Here is a 14,888-nt window from a genome sequence, read left to right on the forward strand (position 1 = left end):
CTTCAAACATGGTTTAAAGAACGGTTCTAAAAACTAGGCTCAGATTTTTAAAATCTTTTAGGTTCCAAATTTTCATTTCGCTGTAGGGTCACTCCCAGTGGAAATATTGCAAACATTGACTTACTGTTTCTCTCAATTTTGTAACAAATCCATGTTTCATTCTGTAGATTACTGCTGGCAATGTAATAATGTTGCCCAAATTCTCTGACTGGTCTCTATATAACCAGCATGGCATGGCATTGAAAATCACTGTAAAGTTTTGTGATGGCTGAGAGTACAGTTTCCTTTGTCTTTTTTCAAAGTCTCCTATCAGTTACTGTTGACTAAAATGATAACTGCTCTCTGGAGAATTCATTGTTTTTTTTTGTTTTCCCGGCCAATTTTCTCACATTCCTTTCTCTCCCGAAGGCACTGACTTTTTCAGGGTACGGTTTTGAGAGTGCCTGCTATTGATTTGAGAACCTGGAAAATGAGTGTCAGTATGTTATTCTATGATCAGGGGCATTGTAGCTGAGTCCAATCCTGTCCATGCCTATTTCCATACATGGATACCCCCTGTAAGGGTCACTGAATAGCAATCAGAAGCAGAAACCTTGATCAATTTTCCCCTCCCTAACTTAGGGGCACCAAGTCCAACAGTAGCACTATTATTGCTGCACAGAATGACGAGTGAACCTATGACCTTCCCACTCCATATGCCTCAGTTACTTACAGGGTAAAGTCACTTAGCCATCAGAGAACCCTTATGCCCTTAGTAACCATTTCTCGCTAAAAAAAAGTCTTGTAATGAGAAACTGTTAACAAAAATAGAAGTGCAGAGTGTTGTTACATTTATCAATGTTTAAATTATTTTTTAAAAAGAAAACTATCCGTAGCGCTTCAGGGAGAATTAAGTCACGTACAGAGGTAGACTGAAGAATATCTTTTTGCGTAGCGGTGGGTTACTGCCTCAATGTAACATGCTGCCATGTCGTAGGTGTGGGCTTGGCCTTTTTTTTCTTAGCGTATTGAATTCCTAATCTCAATCTTGCCACCGTGAGGATTACTGAGCCTGGGCCAAGCAATTTCTCTCGGGGAATGAGAAAAAATCAGAGGAAGCGTCAATTCTGCGCTGCTGTCACACACCTCCTTGCAGGTGACTTTGATGAAGTCCTGGCAGCAAGATGCTTGGTTGCCCCCTTGGGCAGGGATACCACATGGCATGGGAAGAGCCATGTAAAGAGAAACAGAAAAAAGTATTTATTAATGAAGGATATGTGTTACTTTTTAAAAGAAAAACTCCCATGATGGGAAAGTACACAAATAACATCTGTTCCTCTGCCTCAAAGAAAATCTGCTCATGCAGGTCTTCGTAAGGGGTTATTTTAATGCTGTAGCCTCTCGTATACAATCCTACTGTAAACAGAGTCCTGGCAGTCCTATTATACAATGCATCTAATGTCACCAAGATCCAGCTTTTCTCCTTACATAGTCAATTTAGCTAGTTTCTATGGAATATTCTAACTGCCTAATTTATTGCATGTTACTAGATTCTATTTAATTCCCAAGTGCAGAAATTTTACAAACATACCATATTCAAATAAAACACTAGATGTTTTAACTTGTAAATCATCATGATCAAGTTATTAGGTGTTTTGGAAGCATCAGGGGTGCCTGTCAGATACGGCTCTGATGTGGAGATGCCGGTGATGGACTGGGGTTGACCATTGTAAACAATTTTACAACACCAAGTTATAGTCCAGCAATTTTATTTTAAATTCACAAGCTTTCGGAGGCTTCCTCCTTCCTCAGGTGAACGTTGTTGGAAAATGCTGCTCTGTTAGACAAGATGTTCCAGTATGGAGCATGCTTTCTTTGTCTGTGTGTGTGTGTGTGTGTGTGTGTGTGTATTGGGTGAGAACATGAACAACTTGACTGTGAAGCACACCAGAGTTGAACAGCGAACCAACATTCATTGTCCAGGTTCACACATGAAGAAAGGCCACATGGGCAAGCTACCAGCCTGCTGCCGGCCCCTGTGGGCAAATACTGCAGTAAGAATCAGAGCCTTCAGGAGAGGAGGGGGGCAAATTAGAAAAACGTTTTTTTAAAAAAAACAGAAATGTATTTTTGTTACCATTTGTTCAGGGACCTCTTACCTCTGATTATGTCACTTCTGAGCTTAACTTTTTCTTCTAGTGTTTTGCTTTGATCTTTAATTGACCTGACCAGACCATAGGAATGCTAGGCCTCAGACTTAATTGTGTTTTATATATATATATTTTAAAAGATAGCATTTGAAGTGTTAAATATTTTAGACTGTGGCATTTAGCATGTGTACTCTTCTAGATGTCCAGGATTACAACTTGTGTCAAAATCTGCAGGGGAAATACTCTCATTATGCTGCAGGAAGGAGTTTGGGGGCCTGTACTGCCTGCTGCAAATTGATGTATCTGTTAACTCAGTTCATAAAGGCATAGAAATTTGAATCACCTCATTAGAAGTGGCAACAATAATGATCAACATCAGCTAAGGACAAAACGTACTAAATCCCATGCCAGTGAGTAATCCACCCTAATTAGTTTCAAGCCCCTCCCCTTCCCTTCACGAGCAAAATTCTGCTTTATCCCTGTGGTGTGAAGTAAATGAATAGTGACTGTTGTGCATTGGATATGTTTGACAACAGAGAAGGCAGAGCAGTAGAGAGGCAGTGCATTTCAGACACTGGCTTCTTGAGCCAAATGTTGAGAGAAGCTGTTTCCAATTTTGAGCAGTTGTTTCCACAAAGTGTTCTCTACTGGACGTAAGCAAAGAGTTGTGACTGAGGTTACCGAGACTGGATATTCAATGAAAAGAGACAGTCATGTCTAAGAAAATGGTTCAAAATAGAAAGGGATCAAGCAAAATAGGCAGCATATTTTGAACACTAGCTTCTGGAGCTGGAAGAAACTGCTTACCATTTTAAGCAGTCTTTTCAGACTGTGTTTTTGCTGGATATACGTGTAACAGAGGTGGAGAAGAGTGGATAGGCACTGTGGCTAAATGAAGAGTATAACTTGTTGTGAAGCTGAAGGTCAGAGGGGACAATGGGAGGACTACAGATCAAATGGTAGGAGCTTTTTAAATAAACAGAAATTGTATCATTAAAGCTGCAGTATTTTTCATCTGTCTCAGTGCTCTGCTTACAAACAACTACCATTGTCTGCACTTATATTTCTGGAAAAATATGGCAGCAGTAAGAATCAACAAAATGTTTTTAGTTTTTTGAACTTCTACTGAAATAAAATATCTACACGTCTAAAGGCACTGAGGCAAAAAATTATGATTTACCTGGATTTTTGTTTTATAAGACTATCTCTATCTTGTTGGTATTAACCAAATAAAATGACATGATTTGTATTCTGTCTGTATTTAATAGTGGTGCCACTATTTATATCCACAATCAATCAGTTTAAAAGCTTTAAATCCTTCATCCGCATAAATCTTTACAAAGGTCTGAAGAAAATGTCTCTCAGGCTGTATTAACCTAGATTTGAACTGCTTGTCGTCTCCTTTTTGCGATGAGTATTTCCATGCACGGGGCTAGCATTATCTAGGGCACATGAGTAGCAATACATTCCTTATTCTGCTTTATCATAAAACAAAACTTGCAATATGCATTGAGTATATTCTGCATTCATTACATTTTCACAACAAATCTGTATAAGGAACAGTTTGGATCTCTTTTTCCTGTGTAAGTGCAGTGCCCTGCCTCTTTACCAGTGCTGTACTCTTCATTTTACAAGAAATTACTACAATATTTTTTTATGGTAGTTCACAATTTACAAATTGTTTGCTTCAAACCCTGCATACAGGAAGAGAGCATACTGTCCTCCTGTTTAAATGACTTGTCAGCTGTACAGGGTGGTGTCAGCCAGCAAGTAGTTTCAGCTGGAAGTCAGTAGGCTGCCATCCTACATAAATTCTTCTTTTGTCCAAACCCTTCTATTTTCCTGTTATGTCACTTAAAAAAAGCACCAAGTCAACAAAGATCAATAATAATTTATTAGATTCATTTTGAGAATTCAGATGAAAAAAACAGCTAAACCGAACTTCATCTATCCCTTCATAGCGATTAGAACTTAGTGCTACACTGAGGGCCTTTCTGTAAATGTAGGAATTTGGAAAAGGGGTTCAAAAAAGGGGATAGCAATATGTTACGCTAGACACATGTAACATTGGTTCCTGATTGCTTACTTTCTTGTTTTTAATTTGAATTTTATTTAATCATTTTTCTGGTTGTGGTTTTTTAAAAAAGAAAGAAATTGTAACACAATTAAAATTAGTCTGAGTAATTGTATGATTACTAAAAATACTCCATTCGTTTCTAATTTTTTGTGATGTTTATATCTTATCAATGTTGACATTTCTTGTGCTGTGTTATATAATCACATGATTATTTTAATAGCTACAAAGAGGCTAAAGCTAACCGCTGACCTTATTTGTACTAAACTCATATTTTCCTTTTGGATCTGATGTCAGTATTTGTGCCCTAACTTCAGTTTCTCTGGGGCAACTATTAACTTCTGACACATGTAATTACGAATATATTGATCTGCATGGCACTGTCTAGGGGGCCACCCATTGTTATCAATGTTGTTACAACGTGCACAAAAATCCTACTTTTCTTTTGTATGCAATCTCCTTTGCATTTGTACACTGTTTATTTCTGCGGCTTCTTGGTTTTTCTCTTTCCCGGTCTCATGCTTTTTGATTTTTTTGTTTTGTGCCATTACTCATTTTAAATGTATTGTTTTGCACATTGAGAATTCAAAGCAATGCCACAGAAACAACATTATTAAACAGTCCATAAATAGGATACCAAATGTTGGGATAGGGAAAAGATTTCATGCGTGACTCACCTAGTTGATTGACTCATGATCTAAGGGGTAATGTGCCTCTTTAGGTATTTTCTTTATCGAACTCAAAAGCACGCAGTATCTGTTTGCTTATTTATGTATTTCTTTCCTGTTTATTCCCACGCGATGGCCTTCTTTCGTCATTCACTCAGATGCAGGCATGACCTTTTCTGACTGGCTGGTCACAGATGCTCTTCTGCCCTTCTGTTTTCTCTTCCCTTCCCACTCCCCAAACCTCAACCTAGATCGAGTACTCTGTTTCCACACAATGCTCCATGCAGCAATCTCACTGAGAACTTTTAATGGTCACAGAATGATGACCAGTAAATTATATTTATTATGTAAAGATTAAAATATATTGCTGTGAAATGCAGTTGACTGAAGACAGTTGGTATTCAAATTTGTGAATTTAGCTTTCTGCTGATGGAGCGCACACATTTTGTTTTAATGTTTACTTGAATAACATAAACTGTCACGAAGTACGTGCGTGAGTCAAAATTTTCAGAGGCAAAAACTATCCAGGACTTAAAGGAATTTTAGCAGATGCAAAGAATAACAAGCCTTTTTCTTTCTTTTTTAAGCCTCCTTCTCAATCAACTGTGGTAGGATATGATTCCATGGGTGGTGGCAATCCTCCAGTGTGTCCCACCCAAGGGGTCACTCCTGTATAAGCATGAACAGTGCGTGATGATGAGCTATTTAACCATGAGAACCATCACACTAATATCTAAGCAAATCCTCACCCGATATCCACAAAAGCACACTTCACATAATTTGGAATTGAAAATTGGGAAAGGTGCATAACGGGTGACTGAATCGATATCTCCCATTTTACACTATCACCTAAAGCTAAAATTACTCCCAATATGTCTTAATTCACAAATTCTCCATAATGTGACAATGAGGGAGAAATTCAACTTGCACCGGTTTCCGGCGTGAAATGAGTAGTGCGTACCGAACAACCGCCCTGAGACATCAGTGAGAGTTTGAACCAAATTCAGCATCAGGCCTCATTTCAATGATACAGGTGAGCTGTGGATGCCAAGCTGGCATTCATGAAGCTCGCCAGTCAGGGCTTTACGAATTCCGGCCGGCTCCACGCTGTGCCAGCCCGCAAATAGGTCCTGGGGGTGAGGCCCAGCGGGGGTGGGGGGTTGGGGGCAAGCCCAGGCCAGCAGCGGGCCGCAGTATTTTTGTGAAGCCAGGTGGAGCACAAGGTGCATAACGTCTGTTTCAGGTGGGGGCCCTGCATACCTAGATGTCATCGGTTTCCAATTTGGCATTTGGGGGGAGATCGGGCACGGTAGATCGCAACCCAAAATTGGTCCCTTCAACATTGATTTTACACCCAAAGATGGGGTGCGACAATGTTGAATTTTTCCTCAGTGTCTTGAATTTAGTAGTCAGTGAATTTAAAACTAGTACAGTGACTTTCTCTCTGTGATCTTATTTGAAGCTTTATGTCAAAATAGAAATGCTTCACCACATAAGGAAGGAGAATTTGCAGATAAGGCATCCTGGGGCATTCCACTGTACTTCATGGTTGATTACAGAGCAGCATTGGCAAAAGGCTTGGAAACAGCTTGAATACTTGCTGTGTTGACCAGACTCTCACATGTTGCATGGTACATAAAGGATGATTGAGGCAGGAGGGGAAATGTCGATAAAATTATAAAATGGACTCTTGATAAGTAGTTTGCTCTTCCCTGCAGGTTATAATATCAAGGGTTGAGTGTAACGTAATCTTTTTTCTTTATTTTAGGATTTCAATGTTTTTCCAGAGATATCAGACTCCAGGATTTTTACATTGACGTTTCTTCTGAATTTATGTATAGCTGCACTGCTCTCTGCAGGGGCTCTGGCAGCCAGACTGGGGTTGCTATTTCGTACCCAGACCTACACATACTCAGATTAGTTCATTGAAGACTTGAGACATTTGTTAAATGGGTCACTGAACATGACAGATTTTCCTGTTGTTTGCGAGGCTCACATCACAAAAGATTTCCAGCTAGGCCTCAGGAGTTTTGTTACTGCTGGAAAAAGGAAGCTTTTGGCAAACTCTTTTGCATCACAAAAAGATCTCTATGACATCATCAGCATCAAAATATTGGCCAGAGAGCAGTTAGTTTCTGATTTATTGTTCAAGCCGTCTTTTAAAAAAAAATTATGATGGGGAACTATGTGCCCTAGACTCCTGGAGAAAGAGATTACGTTACCTCAGTTGACTATCCAAAGCTGGCATCTTAAAAACATTCCTTTTACAAATGCGGGTTATTGTATTTTCTGTTGTACTTGGTTTCATAGGTGGTTCCAACATAGCTGATTTGTGCCTTTTTGATGCTCATTAAGGAATGAAATACCGCTCCCCCTCCCCCAGTTTTGGCATCCAGGTTCAATTTCAGGTCCAACATACCATAATAGATGCTTTTCCCTCTACTCTGCCTCAAAAGTATACCTTAACCCCAGCCTCAAAAGAGCACGTCTACTGCACCAGCATGCTATTTCCCACCTTTGTAGCCTTTCTGAGTAAGATTGCTAATTAGTGTTGAATTATAGACCGTTTGGTGGTCTTATGCTGATCAGGAACTTGGTTGAAACTGTTGAAACTAATATCACAGCCAGTAGAGAGGAGACTTTAATGTGATAAGTCTGATTTGAGTACAGATCTTAGAGTTGAAATGACAGCATGCGATCCTAGTCTCCATGGCTGATTATAAATAAATATTAAGCCAATGCAGACCATTTTGAGCCAAACACACACACACACACACACACACACACACACACACACACGCTTTACAGTTGTGTCTACTGATCATTTATAATTGGCTCCAAATTTCTGTTCATTTTTGGGATACCCATAACAGTCATTTTTACAAAAGAGTTTAGCTAACTCACCCTTTTAAAACTGCAATGTAAAATTAAATGTTGATTTATCTCTTTTTAAAAAAATAAATGGGTGCCTCAATCATTAGCCCATTCTTCCTCCCATCCTGTACATTCATATTATGTTCCTGAGTGATGTGGGAAAAGGAGTTACTCTTTCACACAGAGCTTTCCCATCCTCCAACAATGAAACTGGCAAACTTCCCTATATCATTAACACAACAAAACTTTGATCCAGAATGATTTGTATTTTATTCTGTTGGTTGAAAATCTAAGGAATTTTATCTTTTTCACATCCACTTTTTTGACAGAATGAAAGCATCTCATTAAAACTTACATTGAAGCACTCAGGAGAGCATCCTATGTTTACATTGCTAAAACAGGCCTCTATGTCCCAGTAGCAGTATGATCCAATTCACTTTTCTTCCCTCACTGTGAGACTAACAGCTATTTAAACTGTTCTTTACACTTTTTGAATAGGTGTGAGATTTTTAACCCTCTCACTGATGCAAATCAAGATTTAGGGTTCAGTAAGATCCTTCAAATATAGTTCTGCAATATTAGAGGAGTTCTAATTTAGGTTTCTCTTTCAGAAGCTGACTAATCTGCAGAGCATTTCCTGAATTTTCTCTCCATATGTCTGTTGTGCTGTGGAAGAGCAGTGTCTATTAGCCAGCTCCCCCATGTTTACATTGTAAAAACCTCTCCCTTATCCTAGTGGCAGAATGTTTGTGGGGTCTATGATGCTGCTGCTGGGATAAAGGAGCCTTTTCGAGCAATGTAAGTTTTAATACGGGATGTTGTCAGCTATTCTGCCCAAAAAGTGGACATGAAAAAGAAAAAAATCCATAGAATTATAATGCAGTTACAAGTGAGTTAAAATGTGGGAGCAAGTCAGTAGTTAAAGCCTTGGAGCTGGATTCTCAGCCAAGGGGGAGAAATTCAAACCTCATTCTAGATTGAAGTTATGTTGTGTTAGGTATGCTAATGATTTAGGGAAGTTTGCCACTTTCATTTTCTATTGGAAAGCTCTGTGTGAGAGCATAATTCCTTTTCCCATATTACTCGGGAAGGATTGTTATAGACTGCATCCAGTGAGACGTTTACAGGTCATACCTCACAAATAAAGAAATCAGCATGGAAACAAAGGGAGAGCAGGAGAATTACAATACACTTAAATATAAAATAAAAATTTTGTACTATTTTTCCTTTAGACAGAAGTTTGAATTCTGTAGGTAATGTCAAAAATCAATTCCACACTGATACCAATTGTGATTTCAGCTCCTTGATATTGATATAAAATTAATTACTGATACAGTTTCAAATCCCATTTCATTGTTAGCACAAGAATTTTAAAAACCAGGCAATTTTTGTGTGTTTATATGGGTACTTTGAGTTTAATTTTCTACCACTAAATATTAAACAAATTTTGTTCAAATTTTTTTTTTCTTCTCTCTTCCCCATTTTTCACTTTTCTACCCTTTTTTGGCACCCCTGTTCCAAACAAGGTGCCTTTCTAAGGGGTCTGGCATAGGACATGCACATGGAGCTTTATTGATGCTAATCTGTGTAACTGGTCCTTAAGGAATATGCAGCATGAGCCTTAGTTGATTTTCCCTTCAATTTTCCAAAGCAGTGCAATGTGCCTTACTGTGTATGTTAATCATAAATGTTTTCGAAGAGCGTAAGAAAACATGAATGAAAAGAAATCATTCAACCCATCAAACTAGCTCCTTCCACGGTTCGTGCATGAGCACCTCAATAATGGACGTCACCCTCTCTCCATCTAAGATCATCGTTGGGAACTTTCAGTGTGGGGAATTGTAGCTCTGAATATGCTACTCCCACAGGCTGCTTTTTTTAAAATATTTCAGAAAAATCTGATATGTTTTGCATTTTTTAAAGGAGCAATGATTATACTCATTAAATTACTTTTATTATGAACCATGCTGAAAATTATAGGATAGATTTCCAATAGGAAAACCTAAGCTTCTATTTTAAAATTGTAAACTGGCAATAAAATAAGTGAACTTTAACATATTTTTTTAAAAATTGCAAATTCCAGAACTTTCCTCAAATAGAATCCTCTGCCTAAGGTTCTAAATCATGTGGTGCTGTGCTGAAGAGAAAGCCACCTTGTAACATTGCAGTCTTTACCGTCTGTGCTGTAAAACTTTTCCACAGAATCTTGGCACGTAAACAAGAGGTTTTTTTGTGAGTCTGTGGAAAATCTTATAGTACCGCTATAATGTACTGGCCAATCGTAGCAAGTAACTGCATGAAGAAGAGTTGGTGTAATGTCACAAGCTGCTGGATTAAAAATATTTGAAATTTACATTTGAAAAAAATTCATTCTCAGTATGTGGGCATGCTTTGTACGGCCGTCATTTGGCCATCCCTAGTTGCCCTGAGAAAGTGGTGGTGGGTCTTCATCTTGAGCCGCTTGTGGTTTGATACAACTGAGTGGTTTGCTAGGCCACTTCAGGGGCAGTTAACAACATTAGTGTGGGACTGGAGTGGGACTGAACATCACAGTTGAGGTTGACCCTACACTCACCTTATGTCCATGTGTGTTCAAATGCCAATAAGTTATTGGATTGGAATCTGATTTGCCCCACCCCTATCCCAGTTGAGATCAACTAGCTCAACACAGCCCAGTCATCAAACCTGGGATCTTTCCAGTCTAGCTCAGTAAAACACCACATTATACATTTATCCACTGAGCCATCAGGAGAGATGGCAACATCTGTTTAAATGAAAGAAGCCAGGATAATCTTATAAGGCATAAACATAAAAAAGGAAAGAAAAGTCCACTAATAAAATTTACCAAATTCAATATGGTATTTTAAATTTTTCTTCTCAACAATTTTCTCCCCAGCCCAACATCAAAAGGCAGTCTGGTTAAGAACGGCAGGTTTCCTTCCATAAAGAACATTAATGAACCAGTGAGGGTTTTATGGCAATCCAACAGCTCCATGGTCACTTTTACTGATAGCAGCTTTCTTTTCCAGATTTTTAAATTAAAACGGAATTAAAATTCTCAAACTGTCATGGTGGGATTCCGTTCTCTGGATTATTAGTCCAGGCCTTGTATTACTAGTCCAGTAACATAACCACTTCGCTACATTAAGGAGCTATTCCCTTTTGAGTGTTCTTTTTACCAAATTTTTCCAGTTGTCCTCTCTTGAAAGTATTGACTCCTCATGGGGTATGGTTACACAGATTCCTTTTGTGGTCTGATACCCCTCCAAAGTGTGTGAGCCTAGACAATGAGTGTCGGCATGTTCTGCCTTGGGGAGTAACTCACAGAGCTTGTCCTCATCTGATGTACATACATAATTCATTTCCAGCAGCAATCACTGAACAATGATCAGAAGTAAGGACTCCAGCTGTTTTTTTCCCATCCTAGCCCTTTTATTGCCTTCTTGGCTGAGATCAGTTCACTCAGCATAGGCCAGAGATGGAAACTGGGACCGTCTGATTTATATAGATGTGTTACCTCCTGCTTTTACTAACTGACCAATTAGGGGGGAGCTCCCCTTTAAGATTTTAGAGCGTGGTGAAGTGACGAGTTGAGTTTGAGATTCAAAAAAGATGTGCAAAGTATTAGAATCTTTAAAGATTTAGCCACCTTATTTATGCTGAAAGGAGTGATAGTAAGACAGCCAATGGAAAAATTGATTGTTAGAGGGGCAGATAATGAGACTGAAGAGAAAAAATTTTGAGAAATTGAAGCAGAAGAGAGTGTGAGTTGATATTTTAGCTTTGCATCTGAGCACAGTAAGAGAAGCCCAGAAGTTTTGTTACAGCTATAATTTTAAGCCAGTATTTTTGACCTAATTACAATCCCCAGACAAACAGTCTAGTATAGAACAGAAGTTGAGTAGGCTACTGCTACTAACCAAGCTTTCTATTTTGTCTTCACACTGCTATGTTATTCCCTGAAGTGCTCAGTGAGTTAATCCTGTGAGTAGCTGAGCCATATAGACCAGGGAGGTCACAGGTTGGCCCCCAGTCTGTGCTGAGCTAATTGATCTTAACTAGGGAAGCAGCCTTAGAATTAACCTCAGTGCCTCTGAGTAAAGGAGGGGGAAATTTCGGCTGGGTTCTTGCATCTGATTGATGTGCATAAACCGTGCTGAAAGTGCACATGTGGATGTCGGGTGAAGACAGGATTGGGCTTGGCTGTAATGCCCCTCCCCCTGCCTCCCCTATGATGAAATAGTCTACTGACTCAATGCCAAAACTCAAATGAGTAATGGCCATTTGAGCAAGAACCTGCAGAATGACTAGTTCTGTGGAACTACACTGTATTGAGGAATCAATGCTTTTGATGTTGGGCTGGGGAGAAAATTGTTGAGAAGAAAAATTTAAAATACCATATTGAATTTGGTAAATTTTATTAGTGGACTTTTCTTTCCTTTTTTATGTTTATGCCTTATAAGATTATCCTGGCTTCTTTCATTTAAACAGATGTTGCCATCTCTCCTGATGGCTCAGTGGATAAATGTATAATGTGGTGTTTTACTGAGCGAGACTGGAAAGATCCCAGGTTTGATGACTGGGCTGTGTTGAGCTAGTTGATCTCAACTGGGATAGGGGTGGGGCAAATCAGATTCCAATCCAATAACTTGTTGGCATTTGAACACACATGGACATAAGGTGAGTGTAGGGTCAACCTCAACTGTGATGATCACATGAACAAATAGCTTACTGAGACTTACTGTGTGGCCTTACATGACAAAAATGGCCCCTGAATGAAGTATTGCTGGTGTCAGTGGAAGGATACCCTAGCATGAGAGGAGGGAAAAGAGAGAGAAATTAGTGAAAATAGGTCTATGGCCTTTTTAAGGGGGAGGGCCTGTTAACAGTTCCTGGAACAATGTATGCAATAAAGGTGTGATGATCACACTACAGTGCAAAATACTTTTTTAATAAATATATTTCTGATTTTTAACAGCAACTAAAAATTCTGAAAAAATAAAAATGGAGAGATTCTTGACCTAACGGAATAGAGAAGTGGTTTCAATATAGTCTTGAAATCGAGCAGAAAGAAGATGACATTGGTCTCGCAGATCTTGGTTTAACACCCCATATAGACCTCAAAGATGGGAAAAGCTCGACAGATTCCTTCTGTGTGTTCTTGTATCTTGATACACTTGAATCATGTTGAAATCCTGTCATCTTATAGCACATATTACCAAATCCAGTAAGCAGTTTTATAATTTTAACTGGATTATGATTTTTTTTTCTCCACGTGGATCAACAGCAGTAGTAGACGTGGAACTTTTTTTTTCACAATTTCTCTTGCAGCTAAAGCGTAAAGCGGTGTCTTCAAGAGCTTTGACTCTTTTTTTCAGTGTCAGTTCAGAGAGTCCAACAATCAGTGCAAAGCCAGAGTCTATTACAAGCCAACTGGATGAAAGATTGGAATTATCTTCCCAAAAAGAAGAATGGGAATCCAGGCCTGGTAAGTTGAACTTCTAAGTTGCAAGCCCATACTTCCGACAGACTATCCTGAAGTAGGACTTAATATTCAGCACTACCCAGTCTGTAGAATTTCTGTGTGGCAAATTGGGATTAAACATGTAGGGGTAGAAATTTATCTTGGCAGTGGTGCTCAACGAGCTTTATCGCACTGGCCGCCTGCTATATATGCCCTGCCCATTGAAGTCAATAATGTGTAAGGAATATAACGCGATGCAATACCGCTCATTTTACACTATGGCCCAAAGACTAATTTCTACCCCAATGGAGCTCTCATTCAGATTTGGATCCTCTGAAACTTAGATTATGAAAATCCAAACTGCATTTGAAAATTAAATTGCTAAGTAGGAAAGTACAAGCATGTTTGGCAATGTCAGTTGAGATGGTGGTGGGATGCACCCGTCTCTTGCCTCGGGATAGCTGCCGTATCCCTAGGCAAGAGACGGGTGACACGGAGGCATTCCGGGTTCTCTCAATGGCTTACTGAATTTATCCAATGAGTAGCTGTTCCAACTGGGAAGTCTGAGGTATTCATTAATTTTTAAATGATAGCATTCATTTTTCTACTAATACCTCCACAATGTATGCATCAGTTACATGCAAGTCTGTGCATGACCCAATGTGCCATATGACACACAAGTCAATCAGTCACATTAAGGATAGCTCAGCAAATTAATCTAATGGGTACAGAACAGGAAGTTCTCAGGTTCAATCCTTGATCTGGGCTGAGTTTTATGTATCACACACTAGTCAATCACCCGTGTGTCACACATGAACAATCAAGACCAATTTGAATTGATATTGATAGCCAGGAGTGGGCAATTTCATTTAAAAAAAAATCATGATCCAGGAAAGTTTTTCAATGGGGCATAAGTTTCAAGGACTAATGGGATAGCATTTAAAGTTAAGGATAACAAAATAAAATAGGAGATTTAGACAGCATTTTGTAAGAGGGTGATAGAATTGTGCAACTGTGGGTTGCAGAAGAAAGAAAAGAATGAACTTGCATTTATATAGCGCCTTTCACAATCTCAAAATGTCCCAAAGCATTTCACAGCTAATGAAGTGTAGTTACTGGTATAATTAGGAAAACATGGCAGCTAATTTGTGCATAGCAAGGTGCCACAAACAACTAATTAAACAGTTTTGTTGGTATTGATTGAGGGACTAATATAAATCCAAACAAAATTATTTGTCCAAGAAGGCTCCCATTGCAGACTGAAATATAAGTCTCTTGAAATCTTGTCTTGCTGTCAGCAAGTGACAGTGCATTCATTACACTAGAGTTGGCTATGAAACTATTTTTAAAATGTTTTTTTAAGAAAGCTGGCAATTGTTACTGCATTAAAAGCACAGTACACATAGATTGTGAGTTAAACATTGAATGCCTGTGCACATCCATGCTCAGCTGCATTTAATTATGAACATCTGATAGAGTTTCAGTGGGATATTTAGCACTGATCCAATTCAATCCCACAATCTAAAATGGCTCTGTCATAGCTGTACTTAAACTGATTCAATCCAATGTTTTGTGGTAGGCCCTCTGGAGGATCAGGTGGAAATTACTCTTAGTGTCTTTGGATTTTATTTTGGATTGAACAGGAACATTAATTTAAGAAAAAGTATTCAAGGAAAATC

General features: G+C 38.8%; 1 protein-coding gene across 3 annotated transcripts in view; it reads left to right on the forward strand.

Annotated features, from left to right (window-relative positions):
- LOC137301471 (dixin-like) overlaps positions 1-14,888 on the forward strand; it is a 113,716-nt gene that overhangs the window by 65,536 nt on the left and 33,292 nt on the right. For all 3 annotated transcript variants that reach the window (XM_067970978.1, XM_067970977.1, XM_067970979.1), the window contains one exon: positions 13,124-13,233. In XM_067970978.1, the coding sequence (XP_067827079.1) occupies positions 13,124-13,233 (110 nt within the window). The remainder of the gene's footprint in view (positions 1-13,123; positions 13,234-14,888) is intronic.

Source organism: Heptranchias perlo, chromosome 33 (genome assembly GCF_035084215.1).
Source record: "Heptranchias perlo isolate sHepPer1 chromosome 33, sHepPer1.hap1, whole genome shotgun sequence".
NCBI lineage: Eukaryota > Metazoa > Chordata > Chondrichthyes > Hexanchiformes > Hexanchidae > Heptranchias > Heptranchias perlo.